Consider the following 15,127-nt stretch of genomic DNA (forward strand, 5'->3'; position numbering starts at 1 on the left):
GTGTGCAGCATGTCACCCCCATAGTTTCCTCATGTTTTGCACAACAGCACAATAGAATCCCCATGTGCTGTCTGTCCCCATAGAATCCCCATGTGCTGTCTGTCACCCCCATAGAATCCCCATGTGCTGTACGTCACCCCCTTAGACTCCCCATGTGCTGTCTGTCACACCCATAAAATCCACATATACTGTGTTACCTCCATAGAATCCCCTTGTGCTGTATGTCACCCCTATAGAATCCCCATGTTCATACACGGGGAAAAAAAAAAAAGTCCACCACATACATACTCACCTCGGTCCCGCTCCCAGGCGCTCTGCTCTTTCCTCTGCCTCCGGTGCGCTGACTCTCTGGTGGTACACAGTTGACGCGATGAGATGACGTAATCACGTCAGCTGTTTCACACGCTCATTGGTGGAGGAAGTGGCCAGAGGCCCCTCCTCCAATTCTGACTGCGCCTAGGGAGAAAATGGAGAGGGCCAGACTGAGACAGCCAGAGGGCCAGTTGTGGCCTGCGGGCCGCACTTTGCCCAGGTCTGCTCTAGTGTATTCTATCCTTAGAATATACTGTATGCTCTTATGCACTGTATGCTCCTGTTCACTGTATACTCCTGCGCACTGTATGTCCCATGGACTGTATGCTCCCATATACTGTATGCTCCTGTGCACTATATGCTCCCGTGTACTGTATGCTCCTGTGCACTGTATGCACCTGCGCACTGTATACTCCTGCGCACTGTATGTCCCATGGACTGTATGCTCCCATATACTGTATGCTCCTGTGCACTATATGCTCCCGTGTACTGTATGCTCCCGTGTACTGTATACTCCTGTGCACTGTATGCTCCTGCGCACTGTATACTCCTGCGCACTGTATGTCCCATGGACTGTATGCTCCCATATACTGTATGCTCCTGTGCACTATATGCTCCCGTGTACTGTATGCTGCTGTGCACTGTATGTTCCTGTATACTGTATGCTGCTGTGCACTGTAGGTTCCTGTGCACTGTATGCTGATGTGCACTGTATGTTCCTGTATGCTGCTGTGCACTGTATGTTCCTGTATGCTGCTGTGCACTGTATGCTCCTGTATACTGTATGCTGCTGTGCACTGTAGGTTCCTGTATACTGCAGTGCACTGTATGTTTCTGTATGCTGCTGTGCACTGTATGCTCCTGTATACTGTATGCTGCTGTGCACTGTATGTTCCTGTATACTTTATGCTGCTGTGTACTGTAGGTTCCTGTACACTGTATGCAGCAGTGCACTGTATGTTCCTGTATGCTGCTGTGCACTGTATGCTCCTGTATACTGTATGCTGCTGTGCACTGTAAGTTCCTGTATATTGTATGCTGCTGTGCACTGTATGCTCCTATACAGTACTCTGCAAGAGAGATTTTACCTTCTGTCATCAGTACAGGTTGTGTGTTTTTAAATCAGCGCTCAACTCTCCTGCACTCCTCCACTGTGCAGCATGTACGGTAATAACAATAATAAAGGCAGTGCAGAGCTGAGCAGTGTTAGTTGCCTGCAGCCGACAAATCACTGATGGGAAATTGTAAATGCTTCTTTGTTGATGCATATATCAGAAGATAATCCATTGTCATAATGTTTTTTATATTCCTAAACATTTTAATGAATTAGTAATTTACACCAAGTTTATTGAACAAAGTGAGGTGCAGTGATCCTAGAAAATTTGATTAAAAAATGATTTATTTTACCAGAACATATTATGTTACCAAATAGTTTAGTACATGCAATCTGTCCCGTGCTCACACAGTTTTATGAGTTTTCTGTCGCAAATCAGTTGTTTAGGGAAATTGCAAAAAAAAAAAAAACATTCTAGTGGCCATTCTGTTTATTATGCGTTTATTATAGTTAAATGGTTTGTATGACATTACGAGAGGGGGTGATTTCATTTTTCAGGAACTGTTCCATTACTGACGTTTGTCTGTATCTAGTATACCAGTCACAGTACATGAAGCAGTGCAGTCTCAGGAAAATGCATCTTATTAAAGTGTTAATTTAATTGGTACATCTGCATACTGTACAGAATGCAAAACCAAATTTTCTGACCAGATACGTTACCTGACATTGGAGAAAACCTGTGCTTAGTTATTTGGCATCACTAGAAGTAATTTCAGGCCTGTAGATTGGTTAAAAAGGGAACCTGTCACCAGAAAAAAAACACTATTAACCTGCAGATATGGGGTTAATCTGCAGGTTAATAGAGTTATTAACCTGCCTGCCTCACGCACTTAGCCGAATGCTAAATTAACTTTATTCTCCCCGGCAGCGTTCCGGTTTCAGTCACGGGGGCGGCTCTGGATCAGTTACTGCTCTGGCGACTGTAACCGCGCCCCCAGGCCTGCCTGACACTGTCTGTGCATTGGGGCAGGCTGTCAGTCAGGGTCAGGGGCGCGGTTACAGCCACCAGAGCTGTGACTTACCCCACGCCAGTGCCGCCCCCGTGGCTGAAACCGGAACGCTTCAAGTTAATAGCAGCTTTAAAAGGAACCTGTCAGAGAAAAAAGCTAACACACAGGCCCCCCCTCACAGTACTCCTCCGCCCAAGTGTCCTTTTACATTGAAACCAAGCACATTATATAACTTTCCCCCAATTTGTTTAGTGAGACATGTAGCTGGACATGTATTTATAATATAGGTCATCAATATGAAATCTGTTTGTTCTGACATCTCCAGTTCTCCGCCAGTCACCAAGCAGCTGCCAGATATAAGCCATGTATGGTGTGGCAAACAGCCGCTCTGTACGTTGCCTAGTAGCTACTGCCAGATACTGCAATTTCTCTCCTCTTCCCTTTGTTAATCCACCCATACACATTAGGTGGCGGTTGGCTAAGCGATGCTCTCCTACACAAGAACACTTGTTCGGCCCAGCGCTCCTGTGTTCTCTATGAGTAAGATGCTGGCAGCTTATCTCTGGGAGAATGAAGTCCAAAAATCAGACATGGTCAACATCTTCCCTGACTGTCAGTTGTTAGGGGCCTCCATACATATTAGATTGTCGGATAAACCTGTATCGGTGGGTTCAGCCAACATTAGTCTAATGTAATGGCCCCAATATATGAGAAAGATATTTGTTTTTCATTATTGTGACTAAATTCTAAATAATTCATGGTTTATTTGTCCCTAGCACATTTCTATCCTTATCATGGACAAAGGGGAAGAAATACTTCTTGGCAGAGTGATCCAGATCAGCAAGCAAGTCATCAAGGTAATAAAACATATTAGTGACATCGGCAAATGTATACAGCTGCAAAATACAGAACAAGAGAGAAATAATGTTTGGGTAGGGCCAGACGGTGTCTCCAACAATAGGCCACCAAAACTCCAACTTGTTGACCTGTGGTGGGTAAGCAGAGCTTCAACCTTCTGGCCATACCCTCTATGTCAGACCTTCAGACCGCCGTAATCTGACATAAAGCACATGGTTCTAGAACAAGGGTGGGCAATTAATTTTCCAGAGGGGCAACATGAGAGACCATGACTGTTGTGGAGGGCCGAACTAATAGCTTGAAATGAATTCTACTCAATATTAATTTATTAATATTAATTGTATTATTTAATATTGAGCATAATTAAGTATGCTGACACCCCCCCTATATATCTTTGAATCCCCCCCACAGCCCCTTATATACAGCATGAGCCTCACACAGCCTACAACATATGCGGCATGAGCCCCATACAGCCTCCCTATATATGGCATGAGCCCCATACAGCCTCCCTATATATGGCATGAGCCCCAAACAGGCTCCCTATATATGGCATGAGCCCCACACAGCCTCCCCATGTACCCCATGTACAGCATGAGCCCCACACAGCCTCCCCATGTACAGCATGAGCCCCACACAGTCTCCCCATGTACAGCATGAGCCCCACACAGCCTCCCCATGTACAGCATGGGCCCCACACAGCCTGCCCATGTACAGCATGAGCCCCACATGGCCTTCTTATATACAGCATGAGCCCCACAGTCTTACTGAATGAGGCCCCACACAGCCTTCCCACCCATGTACAGTATGAGCCCCACAGCCGCCCCATATACTGCATGAGGTCCCCACAGCCTCCCCATATACTGATTGAGCCCCACACAGCCTCCCCATATATTGCATGACAGTATACCGCATTCCCATAGCCTCACCATATGCAGCATGTCATCCCATAGCCTCCCCATGTGCAGCATGATACCCCCATAGCCTCCCCATGTGCAGAATGATACCCCCATAGCCTCCCCATGTGCACCATGTCACCCCTATAGCCTCCCTATGTGCTGCATGTTCACCCCCATAGAATCCCCATGTTCACCCCTATAGAATCCCCATGCTCTCCCCAATAGAATCCCCATGTTCTCCCTCATAGAACCCTCATGTTCACCCCATAGAATCCCCATGTTCACCCCCCATAGAATCCCCATATTCACCCCTATAGAATCACCATGCTCTCCCCCATAGAATCCCCATGTTCACCCCATAGAATCCCCATGTTCATACACATGAAAAAAAAAACACCACATAGTCACCCCGGTCCCTTTCCCAGGCGCCCTGCTTCTGTTGCTGTCTCCGATGCGCTGACTCTCCAGCGGTACACAGCTGACGCAATGAAATGATTGGTGGAGGAAGTGGCCGGAGGCCCCTCCTCTACCAATGCTGACTGCGGGAAACAGCAAGCGGGCGGGCACGGTGCAGCCCGCGGACCTCAGGTTTTCAGCCCCACGGCCGCATTTTGCCCAGGTCTGTTCTAGAGTAATCTAACAATTGACCATATAGAATGTGCCTGTATTACAGCCATCTCAAAGAAACCGAAGACCTCCTTCACACATGCCTTTTTTTCTGCACCATTTAAGCTTTTACAAACCGCCTTACATTTCTTGAATTTGTCCCAGTGTTTTTCTATGGCCATGTGCACACGATGCAGATATCCAGCGGATCTGCAGCGGATTTTACCACGCAGAAACGTTGCATATCCGCATTGTGATGTACAGTAGCATGTTAGTCAATTGAAAAAAAAAACGCTGTGCAGACGCTGCGGATTTTTCCGCGCGGTTTTCTTGTGGTTCAAAATATCCAGCATGTCACTTCTTTTGTGCGGTTTTCTGCCTGCTCCATTCTCCAAATCTGCAGGGAGAAATCCACAGGGGAAAACCGCAAGAAAAAAAGAAGAAATCCGCAGGAAAAATGCAGGTCATTTGATCTGTGAATTTCTTCAATTCTGCGCGGAAAAATCCGCAGGGCAGAAAAGTACGTCTGCACTTAGCCTAAATGTATTTTTGGTGGTTCTTTATTTTGTGGCTTTTTGTACTTATGATTTTGCTGACATTCTTGGCCAATGCCAAATGCCATATCTAGAGCCTGCAGTAGTTTATCTGTATCTAGCCATTCTTATATTTCATAAATGTTTTTCTAGCATATGGCTGCCACATTTTTGGAGGGAGCAAAAACTTTCAAATCTAGCGACCTAGGATTGTTTTCAGACTTTGGAGTTGCTAGTTATGTTTTTTCTTGTCAGATTTGTGAATACATGTAAGAAATGGGCCATTTTACTTAATGACAGTCTTTCTATACGTATATATATATTTGTGTGTGTGTTTGTACACAAGTATACTTGTCAGCTTTGCCATACATCTGTGACTTGATTTTACGTAGGACAGTGGTCAGCCTTTAACCCTTCACATGAGCATGATGGCAGAGGAAATATGCATCGTAGGGGTCCTGGACGTGGCAGATACAATTCAGGTAAAATAACTATTGCATTGGTATGTAGTTTATTGGACATAAATTATTGAACACTGTGTTATGTCGGTGCTTGAGCTTAAATGACAGTCCATGACTTTTAAATATACACAGAACACTTTTGTATTTCAAAATTACTTTATTGGGATCTTTCATAACAAATGCATTAATTTATTATAAAATGAACAAACAATTGTAAGAGAAGGGGGACGGGTAGAAGTAGGGAAAGTGTATTGTGATAATGGTTGAATTTTATTAATAGAGGAAGGTGAGGGTGGGAGAATGAGGTAAAGGGGAAGGGTTAGGGGGTAGGGAATCAACATAAACTGTACTATTTCCTTTCTTCAAAAGTTTTAAAATTGTATTATATAACATTGATGTAAGGATTTCTCTGAGTAAAAGTAGCATCTAGGCTTGTTCTCTACTGTTATTATTTGACTGGTGATGAGTAGAGATGGGCAAACCTGAACAGTAAAGTTCGGTGTCTGTACCGAACACCTACTGTTCAGGCACGGACACCGAACACGGACTTCACCAGAAAGTCTCCGTGTTACTGTTCGGGTTCAGCTGCCCGAACACTGGGTGTGCATGTGCATGGCAGCGCGGCAAACACCGCTTCTGATCAGTGGGGAAATCATCAAGTGACTGTGTGAGCGCTCAGCTGTGATCGGAGGTATAAAGTTTACCTCCGGTCATTGGTGTCAGCTGATGGGACTATTACGCCCATTATCTGACACCTGCTGCCGCTAATAACAGTGAGAGCAGGAGCGGCTGATGGGAGTATTCATTAGCCGCTCCAGCGCTGTAAATAAATAAATAATTTTTAAAAAAAAACAGCGTGGGTTCCCATGTATTTTTGATAACCAGCCAGGCAAAACTTACATTGGGAACTGCAGCCCTCATCTTTCTGTTACCATGGCTGGTCAGGTGAGGAAAATCTCCAGGAGTGGACCCTCTGGATCGTGGCACCGAGGGACCCCGGGCGAGCTGCCAGGAGGAGCCGACCCCTATACAGGGATCGTTAGGAGCAGGCCCAGGGGTTTGGGTACCACGATAGCCGGTACCGAGAGGGGCGGCTCAGAATGGACTGGAGTAGGGGCACGAGACTGCAGAAGGTAGAACCAGAGTAGGATTGCAGGGCCGGAACACGGATAGCAGGACGAAGCAGGATCTCTGGAGAAAGGACCAGAGTAGTACTGCGGGACTGGAGCATAGACAGCAGGACGGAGCAGGGACACGGGAGGCAGGACCGGAGTAGGACTGCGGGACTGGAGCATAGACAGCAGGACGGAGCAGGAACACGGGAGGCAGGACTGGAGTAAGGCTGCAGGGCTGGAGCGTAGATAGCAGGAACCACGGAATGCAGGACTGCGGGAGACAAGATAGTACACGAGGAAGCAGGGCCCAGTGTGCTAGCAAACACGATGATCAAGTGCCTTCCTCAAAAGAGGACTGTATGATATGCCCCTGTCTGGTCTGCCATTGGTCTGACGGTGCTTCCGGGTCAGGGCATTGCCGGAGCACAAGTGACAGGAGGGAGGCGCGCCCTACAGCGCAGGCGCATTTCATGCAGAGACACTGTCGGCCGCGGACCTGTCAGTAGGGACCGCCGTGGCTGTCGGGCGGCGGGGGGCTGCGGCGCGGGAGCGGAGGCCGGGTGAGCATACAGTGGCGGCATGACACTTTCAGCTTCAACAAGGCCATTTTGAAATGTTTTTTTTTCCTCTAGCTGAATAACATGAAAAAAATGTATTATTGGCACACAAAAAAACATGCAATTTTGCTGTAGAGCAAAAGCACCTGCCTGCAGAAGTGGTTTTTTTTTATAAAGTATATACACATACTCATTATGCAAATTAGGGGGCGTGGCAGTGAGGGATCAGTGACCTGTAAGCAGTCTGCATTATGAACACCTAATCAGAGCACCACATACCCCAGCCCCGCCTTAGGGCACGAGAACCTCATTAACACAAAACTGAAAATAAAGATTAAAGAACAACTATAAGACGGATTTCATCAACCAAGGTATCATTTTAATCAGTATAACGGCGCCAACCTGACATTGTGTGTAGGTTACTGTGCACAATCCTGCTGACAGGTTCCCTTTAAATAGAATGTGTTTTGCTATTCTGGGAGTCTTATTTTTCATATAAATTTGGCCTTTTGTTGCTGTAGCTTTTTTTTAGCCAGGTGACCGGGATGATCAGTGGGATTGTGTGGAATGGAATATGTAGAATATTCTGGGTAGAATCTACATTTTGTATAAAGTTATCTTTCCTAGCCAGCTATTATCAAAGATGGATAGGTATGCTAATTTGCCTTGACTGGTCTTAAACACTGATCAGAAAAATAAAGTGAATACTAAAATATCAGATCCTAGATTTCACTGAATTGAATAATCCCTTTGCAAATCTTTATTCATTACATAGTGGAATGCGTTGAGAACAATAAAACATAAAAAATGTAAATCAAGATCAATGTAAATCAACATTAATATCTCATGGAGGTCTGGATTTGGAATGATACTCAAAATCAAAGTGGAAAATCAAATTACAGGGTGATCCAACTTCAGTGGAAATGCCTCAAGACAAGGAAATGATGCTCAGTAGTGTGTGGCCTTCACGTGCCTGTATGACCTCCCTACAATGTCTTGGCATGATCATGATGAGGCGACAGATGTTCTCCTGAGGGATCTCCTACCAGACCTGGATAAAAGCTTCAGTCAACTCCATGACAGTCTGTGATACAACATGTCTTTGGGGGATGGAAAGAAGCATGATATCCCAGATGTTCTCGAGTGGATTCAGGTCTGGGTAAGGGGCAAGCCAGTCCATAACATCAATGCCATCATCTTGCAGGAACTGCTGACACACTTCAGCCACTTGAGGTCTTGCATTGTCATGCATCAGAAGGAACCCCGAGCCCAGTGTACTTACATATGGTCTCACAATGGATCTGTGGATTTCATCCCAGTCCCTAATAGCAGTCAGCGTACTGTTGGCTAGCACATGGAGGGCTGTGCAGCCCTCGAAAGAAATGTCTCCCCACAACATTACTGATCCACTGATAAAGCAGTCATGCTGGAGGATTCTGCAGGCAGTACAACGTTCTCCACGGCTTATGCAGACTCTGTCACATGTGCTCAGTGTGAACCTGCTGTCATCCAGGAAGAGCACAGGGCGCCAATTTCAAGTCTGCCATTCTTGGTGTTGTATGGCCAATGCCAATCGACCTATACGGTGTTGGGCTGTAAGCACAACACCCACCTGTGGACGTCGGGCCCTCATACAATCCTCATGGAATCTGTTTCTGATAGTTTGAGCGAACACATGGATGTTAATGGCCTGTTGGAGGTAATTGTGCAGGGCTCTGGCACTGCTCTTTCTGTTCCTCCTTGCACAAAGGAGGAGATGCAGTTCTGCTACTGGATTGTTGCCCTCCTACAGCCTCCTCCACGTCTCCCGGTGTACTGGCTTGTCTCCTGGTATGTTCTCCATGCTCTGGACACTGTGCTGAAAGACACAGCTACCCTTCTTCCAACAGCTAACATTGATATTCCATCCTGGATGAGCTGCACCATCTGAGCAACTTCTGTGGGTTGTAGACACCGCCTCATGCTACTGCACAGTACTTCTAGGGGTGAGAGCAAAGACAAAATGCAAAAAGAGACCAAAACAACAGCCAAAATGGATAAGATTAGAGAAATGGTTTGTGGTCACCACCTGCAGAACCACTCCTTTATAGGGGTTGTACTGCTAATTACCTATCATTTCTACCTGTTGTCATTAGCACAGAAGCAGGAGAAATTGATTCACAGTCGATATTGCTTCATAACTGAATCGGTTGATTTCATAGAATTGTAATTTTTGCAAGCCTTTGGGCTAAAAGTTTAGCATATACCTTTACATCTGTGTTTAGAAATGATATAGGCCTATAGCTGGTAACTTTGGTTGGATCTGCAACACTTTTAGCTATAGCTGCAACTGTGGCCGTTAGCATCTCTTTGGAAAAACTTCCATCTATTGCGGCTTTATTTAAGATATCAGTTAATGGAGAAATAAGTTCTTCAAATGTTTGTAGGTATTCATTAGAATAACCACCAGGACCTGGACTTTTCCTCTTTTCAGTGTCCTGACAACGTAGCAGACTTCATTTTCTGTAAAAGGTCTGTTTAGGTTGATTAGTTCTTCAGATATTGTGGAGAGGTTGACTTTTTTAAGGAAATTTCTTGGGCTGTGGAGTCTTTGTATCTTCTTTTAGATTATAAAGTTGGGTATAATAGGAGGAATTGTTTTCGGAGAGTCTGCAAGGTCCAGCCAGGCTTCGTTGTGTTCTTTTTGCAGTGCTATTGGCGGAGACTCAGCACCTTTATCCTTCTTCCTGGTTTTAATCATCCCAGTGCCTGGAGTGTTCCGGAGTAAGATGGGCATGGGTGTGGGTGGAAATTATTCTTTTTAGGGCACTTTCAGTCGCTTTTTATGGGCTGATCTGTGGAGCCTCAGCACAGTGCAACCATTCAGTAGCACGTCAAGCCACGTCCCTCGCATTGGAAAGGAGTCCAAAATGTCATACGTTGTCTCATTGAAGTTATCGGTGTTGTTGGGGAATATCTGAATGTCTGAGCCATGAGCGGCCAACAAAACATGGTCTGAACCTAAGGTTCTCTTTACATTATCACGATTTGCCATTGGATCAAGGTTTTGGTATGACAACAAGAACAGTTTAGTACAGGTGTTATTTTTAAGACTCCCAACAAAAATCTTACTCCCATTTTACAAGGAACCTGTCATGTCAGAAAATGCTATTTATCTGCAGATATAGGGACACTCTAGTCTGCATGTGAATAGCATCAAAACCATGCCTGGCTGCCATGCAGGGCGCGGTTACAGTCACAGCTCACTATACAGTCAGGGCTCTATAATCAATCGCCAGCATTTTGATGAAACCTATCAATCAAATGATCACCCTTAGAAACCCAGCTTACTAAATAAATTACGTTTCACCTTTTTGTCAGTGGTATGTGTCTGAAAAATATCCTGACATATAGCCACAAATAGAAAACTCTGATGTATGTCATTAAAAGGAAAAAAACTACAGTAGCCAATGTCACCCATAGTCAGCCCGTTATAGGAAATGGTAAGCGACTGTGATTGACTTAGCTGAGCAAACACAGTGCAAATATCGCATTATATGACTGAAATGTGCCACTGGATGTATTCTGTTATTTCTGCTCTGATTAATACAGAATCATCATAAGCACAAAGACAAACAGATGAGAGAGGAAATCCCTTCTCTTCAGAGGTATATCCCTAAGCTTTTTAAAGATATCAGCCCAATCAGTTGTATTGGGATTAGCCTAAATTCCTGCAATACTTTTCCTGTCTTGATGGCTGCTTGTCTTCTAGAAGCCGAGGAATGACAGAGATGCAGAATAGCTTTTATTGCTTATTATTTTATATTCTACTAAAAGTCAGAAAATTGATTTTGCTGTTAATTGCATTATCTTTCCCCCACTTTTGTACAACATGCATACATCTACAGTGATCTATGTGCTCTTACTGCAGATAAAAAAGTGGTTCTCCATAAGGGTATGTTCACACGTTGGGTTTCTCCAGCGTTTTTGCTGTTTTTTTAGTGCTAGTTATCCTCTGCGTTTCACAGTACCAGCAAAGTCTATGAGAGTTCAGAAATCTCATGCACACACCTTGTTTTGTTTTGTTTTTTCCTGACTGCTTTGTCAAAGAGCTGTGTTTTTGCAAAATGCAGCCTGTCACTTCTTTCAGCATTTTTTCACCCATTGAAATCAATGGGTAGTGCAAAAAAAAACCATCAAAAAAGCAGGTATCAGGTTTTGCTGCATTTTTTATATCAAAGCCTGATGAAGTTGAATCAGATAATTTTATGCCCTAAACTTTATCAGTATGCAAAAGAGACTAATACACCCTGACAAAAAAACTCAGCAAAAAATGCAGCAAAACCTTCTTTTTATAAGCAACTTAAACTTTGCATAAAAAAATGCAACAAAAACTCAAGGTGTGAACATAGCCTTAGTAAATGTGTTTTATGGAGGGAAGAAAGCTAAATTAGTGTTATGGTTTTGTGTAAACAGCATCTTTTTCAGGCGGGTCCTGTTATGAATGAGTCACCGTAGGAGGCAAAAACAGAAATACTAGCTAAGTCCAGAAAACCAGAGAAGTTGGCAGCTATCGGATTGCAGACCCCTGAACCTATCAACAACAACTAGCAGTAGCCGTGGGGGGTTCCTACGGTGCCCTAGGCCACTCGATCACAGCCGAAGAACTAAATAGCCTAAAGACAGAAAGGGAAATCTAAACTGCCCCAGAGCAGACCCCAAAGCAATAGGCAGCCCCCAACATATAATGACGGTGAAGCAAGATGAAAAAACACTCACACAGATAGAAAGATAGGCTGAGCAAAAGATGGGGCCCAAGCTAACTAAATAGGACAGGATAGAAAAGCTGCTGTCTGCAATCCGCCAAAACCCTATCAAAACAAGAGCCAACAGACTGATAGGGAAAAAAAGCCCTGAAGACGCTAGGCTTCAAAAAGACTATATCAGTACTCAGGTATTTTCTGAAGACAGAGCAAAAAGGAATTCAGCTCACCCCAGCAGGGAATGGCAGAAATCCAGAAAAACAAGGCAAAACAAAACCAAAACACAAATGCAAAAAGCAGAGCAGAAAACTTAGCTTTTGAGGAGCTAGAATCCCTCTGAGAAATCACCAGCAAGGCAGAAGAGCGCCGGCTGCCTTATATCCAGTCAGCAATTCCAGTCACCCAGTCATCATCATCCCGCTCAGGTGCTTGGTAATCAGCCTCACTACCTTCACCAGAAGAGGGAGTTCATCAGACCTCAATGGTGAAGGGGAAAATGAACTCACAACAGTACCTCCCCCTTGAGGAGGGGTCACCAAACCCTCATCCACGCCACCAGGGCGATCAGGGTGAGCCCGATGAAAGGCACGCACCAATCTTTTGGCATGAATATCAGAGGCAGAGACCCAGGAATTATCCTCCTGACCATAACCCTTCCACTTAACCAAATACTGGAGTCTCCGTCTAGCCAGACGGGAATCCAGTATCTTCTCTACCTCATATTCCATGTTACCTTCAACCAATACAGGGTCCGGAGGTGCCACCCCAGGAACAACTGGTTCAACAAACCTCTTCAACAAGGACTTCTGAAACACATTATGGATTGTAAATGTGACAGGAAGAGCCAAACGAAAAGAGACCGGATTAATAGTCTCCAAAATCTTGTAAGGTCCAATAAATCTAGGCTTAAACTTAGGAGAAGCCACCTTCATAGCGATATTTTTTGATGATAACCAAACCATATCACCAACCTTAAACTGGGGACCAATGGTCCTATGTCGGTTGGAAAACCGCTGGGCCTTTTCCTGGGAGAGAGATAACTTATCCACCACTTGGTCCCAGATCTGGTGCATTCTTTCCACCACAGTGTCAACACCTGGGCAGGCAGAAGGCTCCACCTGCCCTGAAGAAAATCGAGGATGAAACCCAAAGTTACAAAAAAAAGGTGACATCAAAGTGGCAGAACTAGCTCTATTATTTAAAGCAAATTCGGCCAAGGGAAAAAATGAAACCCAATCATCCTGATCAGCGGACATAAAACATCTTAAATACGACTCCAAGGTCTTGTTTGTTCTCTCCATCTGCCCATTGGTCTGAGGGTGAAAAGCAGAGGAGAAGGACAACTGAATTCCCAGCTTGGAACAGAAAGTCCTCCAAAATCTAGACACAAACTGAACTCCTCTGTCAGATACATTGTTCTCAGGAATCCCGTGCATGCGAACCACCTGTTGCCAAAACAGGGGCACCAACTCAAAGGAAGATGGCAACTTAGGGAGTGGTACAAGATGAACCATCTTAGAGAACCTATCACAAATCACCCAAATAACAGTCATTCTCTGAGAGACAGGCATATCAGAGATGAAATCCATTGAAATATGGGTCCATGGCCACCTGGGGACCGGCAAAGGCATCAACAACCCACTAGAGCGAGAACAAGGTTTAGACCGGGAGCAAGTCCCACAGGACTGCACAAAATTCCTGACATCACGAGACAAGGCGGGCCACCAAAAAGACCGACTCATCAGATCTCTAGTACCAAAAATACCTGGATGACCAGCCAATGCAGAGCAATGAACTTCAGACATCACTCTCTTCTTCCACTGGTCAGGAACATACAACTTTCCACTGGGACAACGCTCAGGTTTGTCCTCTTGGAACTCTTCCAGAGCATGTCTCAAATCGGGCGAGATGGCAGAAAGAACTACCCCTTCGCCTAAGATGGTAGCAGGCTTGGTCACCACAGGAGAATCAGCAAAGAAGCTCCTAGAGAGAGCGTCAGCCTTGACATTCTTAGTGCCAGGAAGAAAAGAGACCACAAAATCAAAACGTGTAAAAAACAAGGCCCACCTAGCGTTTGGCCGACTCCAGGTAAATCAAATTCTTGTGGTCAGTGAGGACCACGACTTGATGTTTAGCTCCCTCCAACCAATGTCTCCACTCCTCAACAGTTCCCGATTCCCCACATCATAGTTACGTTCAGATGGAGAGAACTTTCGGGAAAAGAAAGCACAGGGATTCATTTTAGATGTTACAGGATCCTTTTGGGACAAAACAGCTCCTGCACCAATCTCAGAAGCGTCCACCTCTACCTGGAACGGGAGTAAGACATCAGGTTGCCGCAAAAGCGGGGCAGAAGTGAATCTTCGCTTCAGCTCCTGAATGGAAGAAACAGCCTCCGGAGACCAATTCAACACATCAGCACCCTTCTTAGTCAGATCAGTCAATGGCTTGGCAATACTAGAAAATTTTGCTATAAATTTCCGATAAAAATGAGCAAAACCCAAAAACTTCTGGAGGGCCTTCAAAGAAGTGGGCTGAACCCAATCATAAATGGCCTGTACCTCGGCCGGGTCCATTTCAAAAGTTGACGGAGACAAAATAAATCCCAAAAATGAAATCCTCTGTACCCCAAAAAGGCATTTCGATCCTTTGACATACAGGGAATCCTCCCTCAAGATCCGGAACACAGTCCGAACATGTTCCACATGAGAATCCCAATCCTTGGAGAAGATCAAAATATCATCCAGATAGATAATCAAAAATTTATCCACAAAGTCCCGGAAAATGTCGTTCATGAAGCACTGGAAGACAGAAGGGGCATTAGTGAGCCCAAAAGGCATCACCAGGTACTCAAAATGTCCCTCCGGAGTATTAAACGCCGTCTTCCATTCATCCCCATGCTTAATGCGGATAAGATCATACGCCGACCTGAGGTCAAGCTTGGTAAACCAGCAAGCACCTTTAACTCTGGAGAATAGATCCG

The 15,127-nt window shown here is 45.0% G+C and overlaps 1 protein-coding gene across 4 annotated transcripts in view; it reads left to right on the top strand.

Moving 5' to 3' along the window:
- The window catches only part of FAM120B (family with sequence similarity 120 member B), a 240,479-nt gene that overhangs the window by 221,192 nt on the left and 4,160 nt on the right, over nucleotides 1–15,127 (top strand). For all 4 annotated transcript variants that reach the window (XM_073545102.1, XM_073545101.1, XM_073545103.1 and 1 more), the window contains 2 exons: nucleotides 3,153–3,233; nucleotides 5,662–5,751. In XM_073545102.1, coding sequence (XP_073401203.1) covers nucleotides 3,153–3,233; nucleotides 5,662–5,751 — 171 coding nt within the window. The remainder of the gene's footprint in view (nucleotides 1–3,152; nucleotides 3,234–5,661; nucleotides 5,752–15,127) is intronic.

Source organism: Dendrobates tinctorius, unplaced genomic scaffold (assembly GCF_039654945.1).
Source record: "Dendrobates tinctorius isolate UK_male_01 unplaced genomic scaffold, ASM3965494v1 ptg000140l, whole genome shotgun sequence".
Taxonomy (NCBI): Eukaryota; Metazoa; Chordata; class Amphibia; order Anura; family Dendrobatidae; genus Dendrobates; species Dendrobates tinctorius.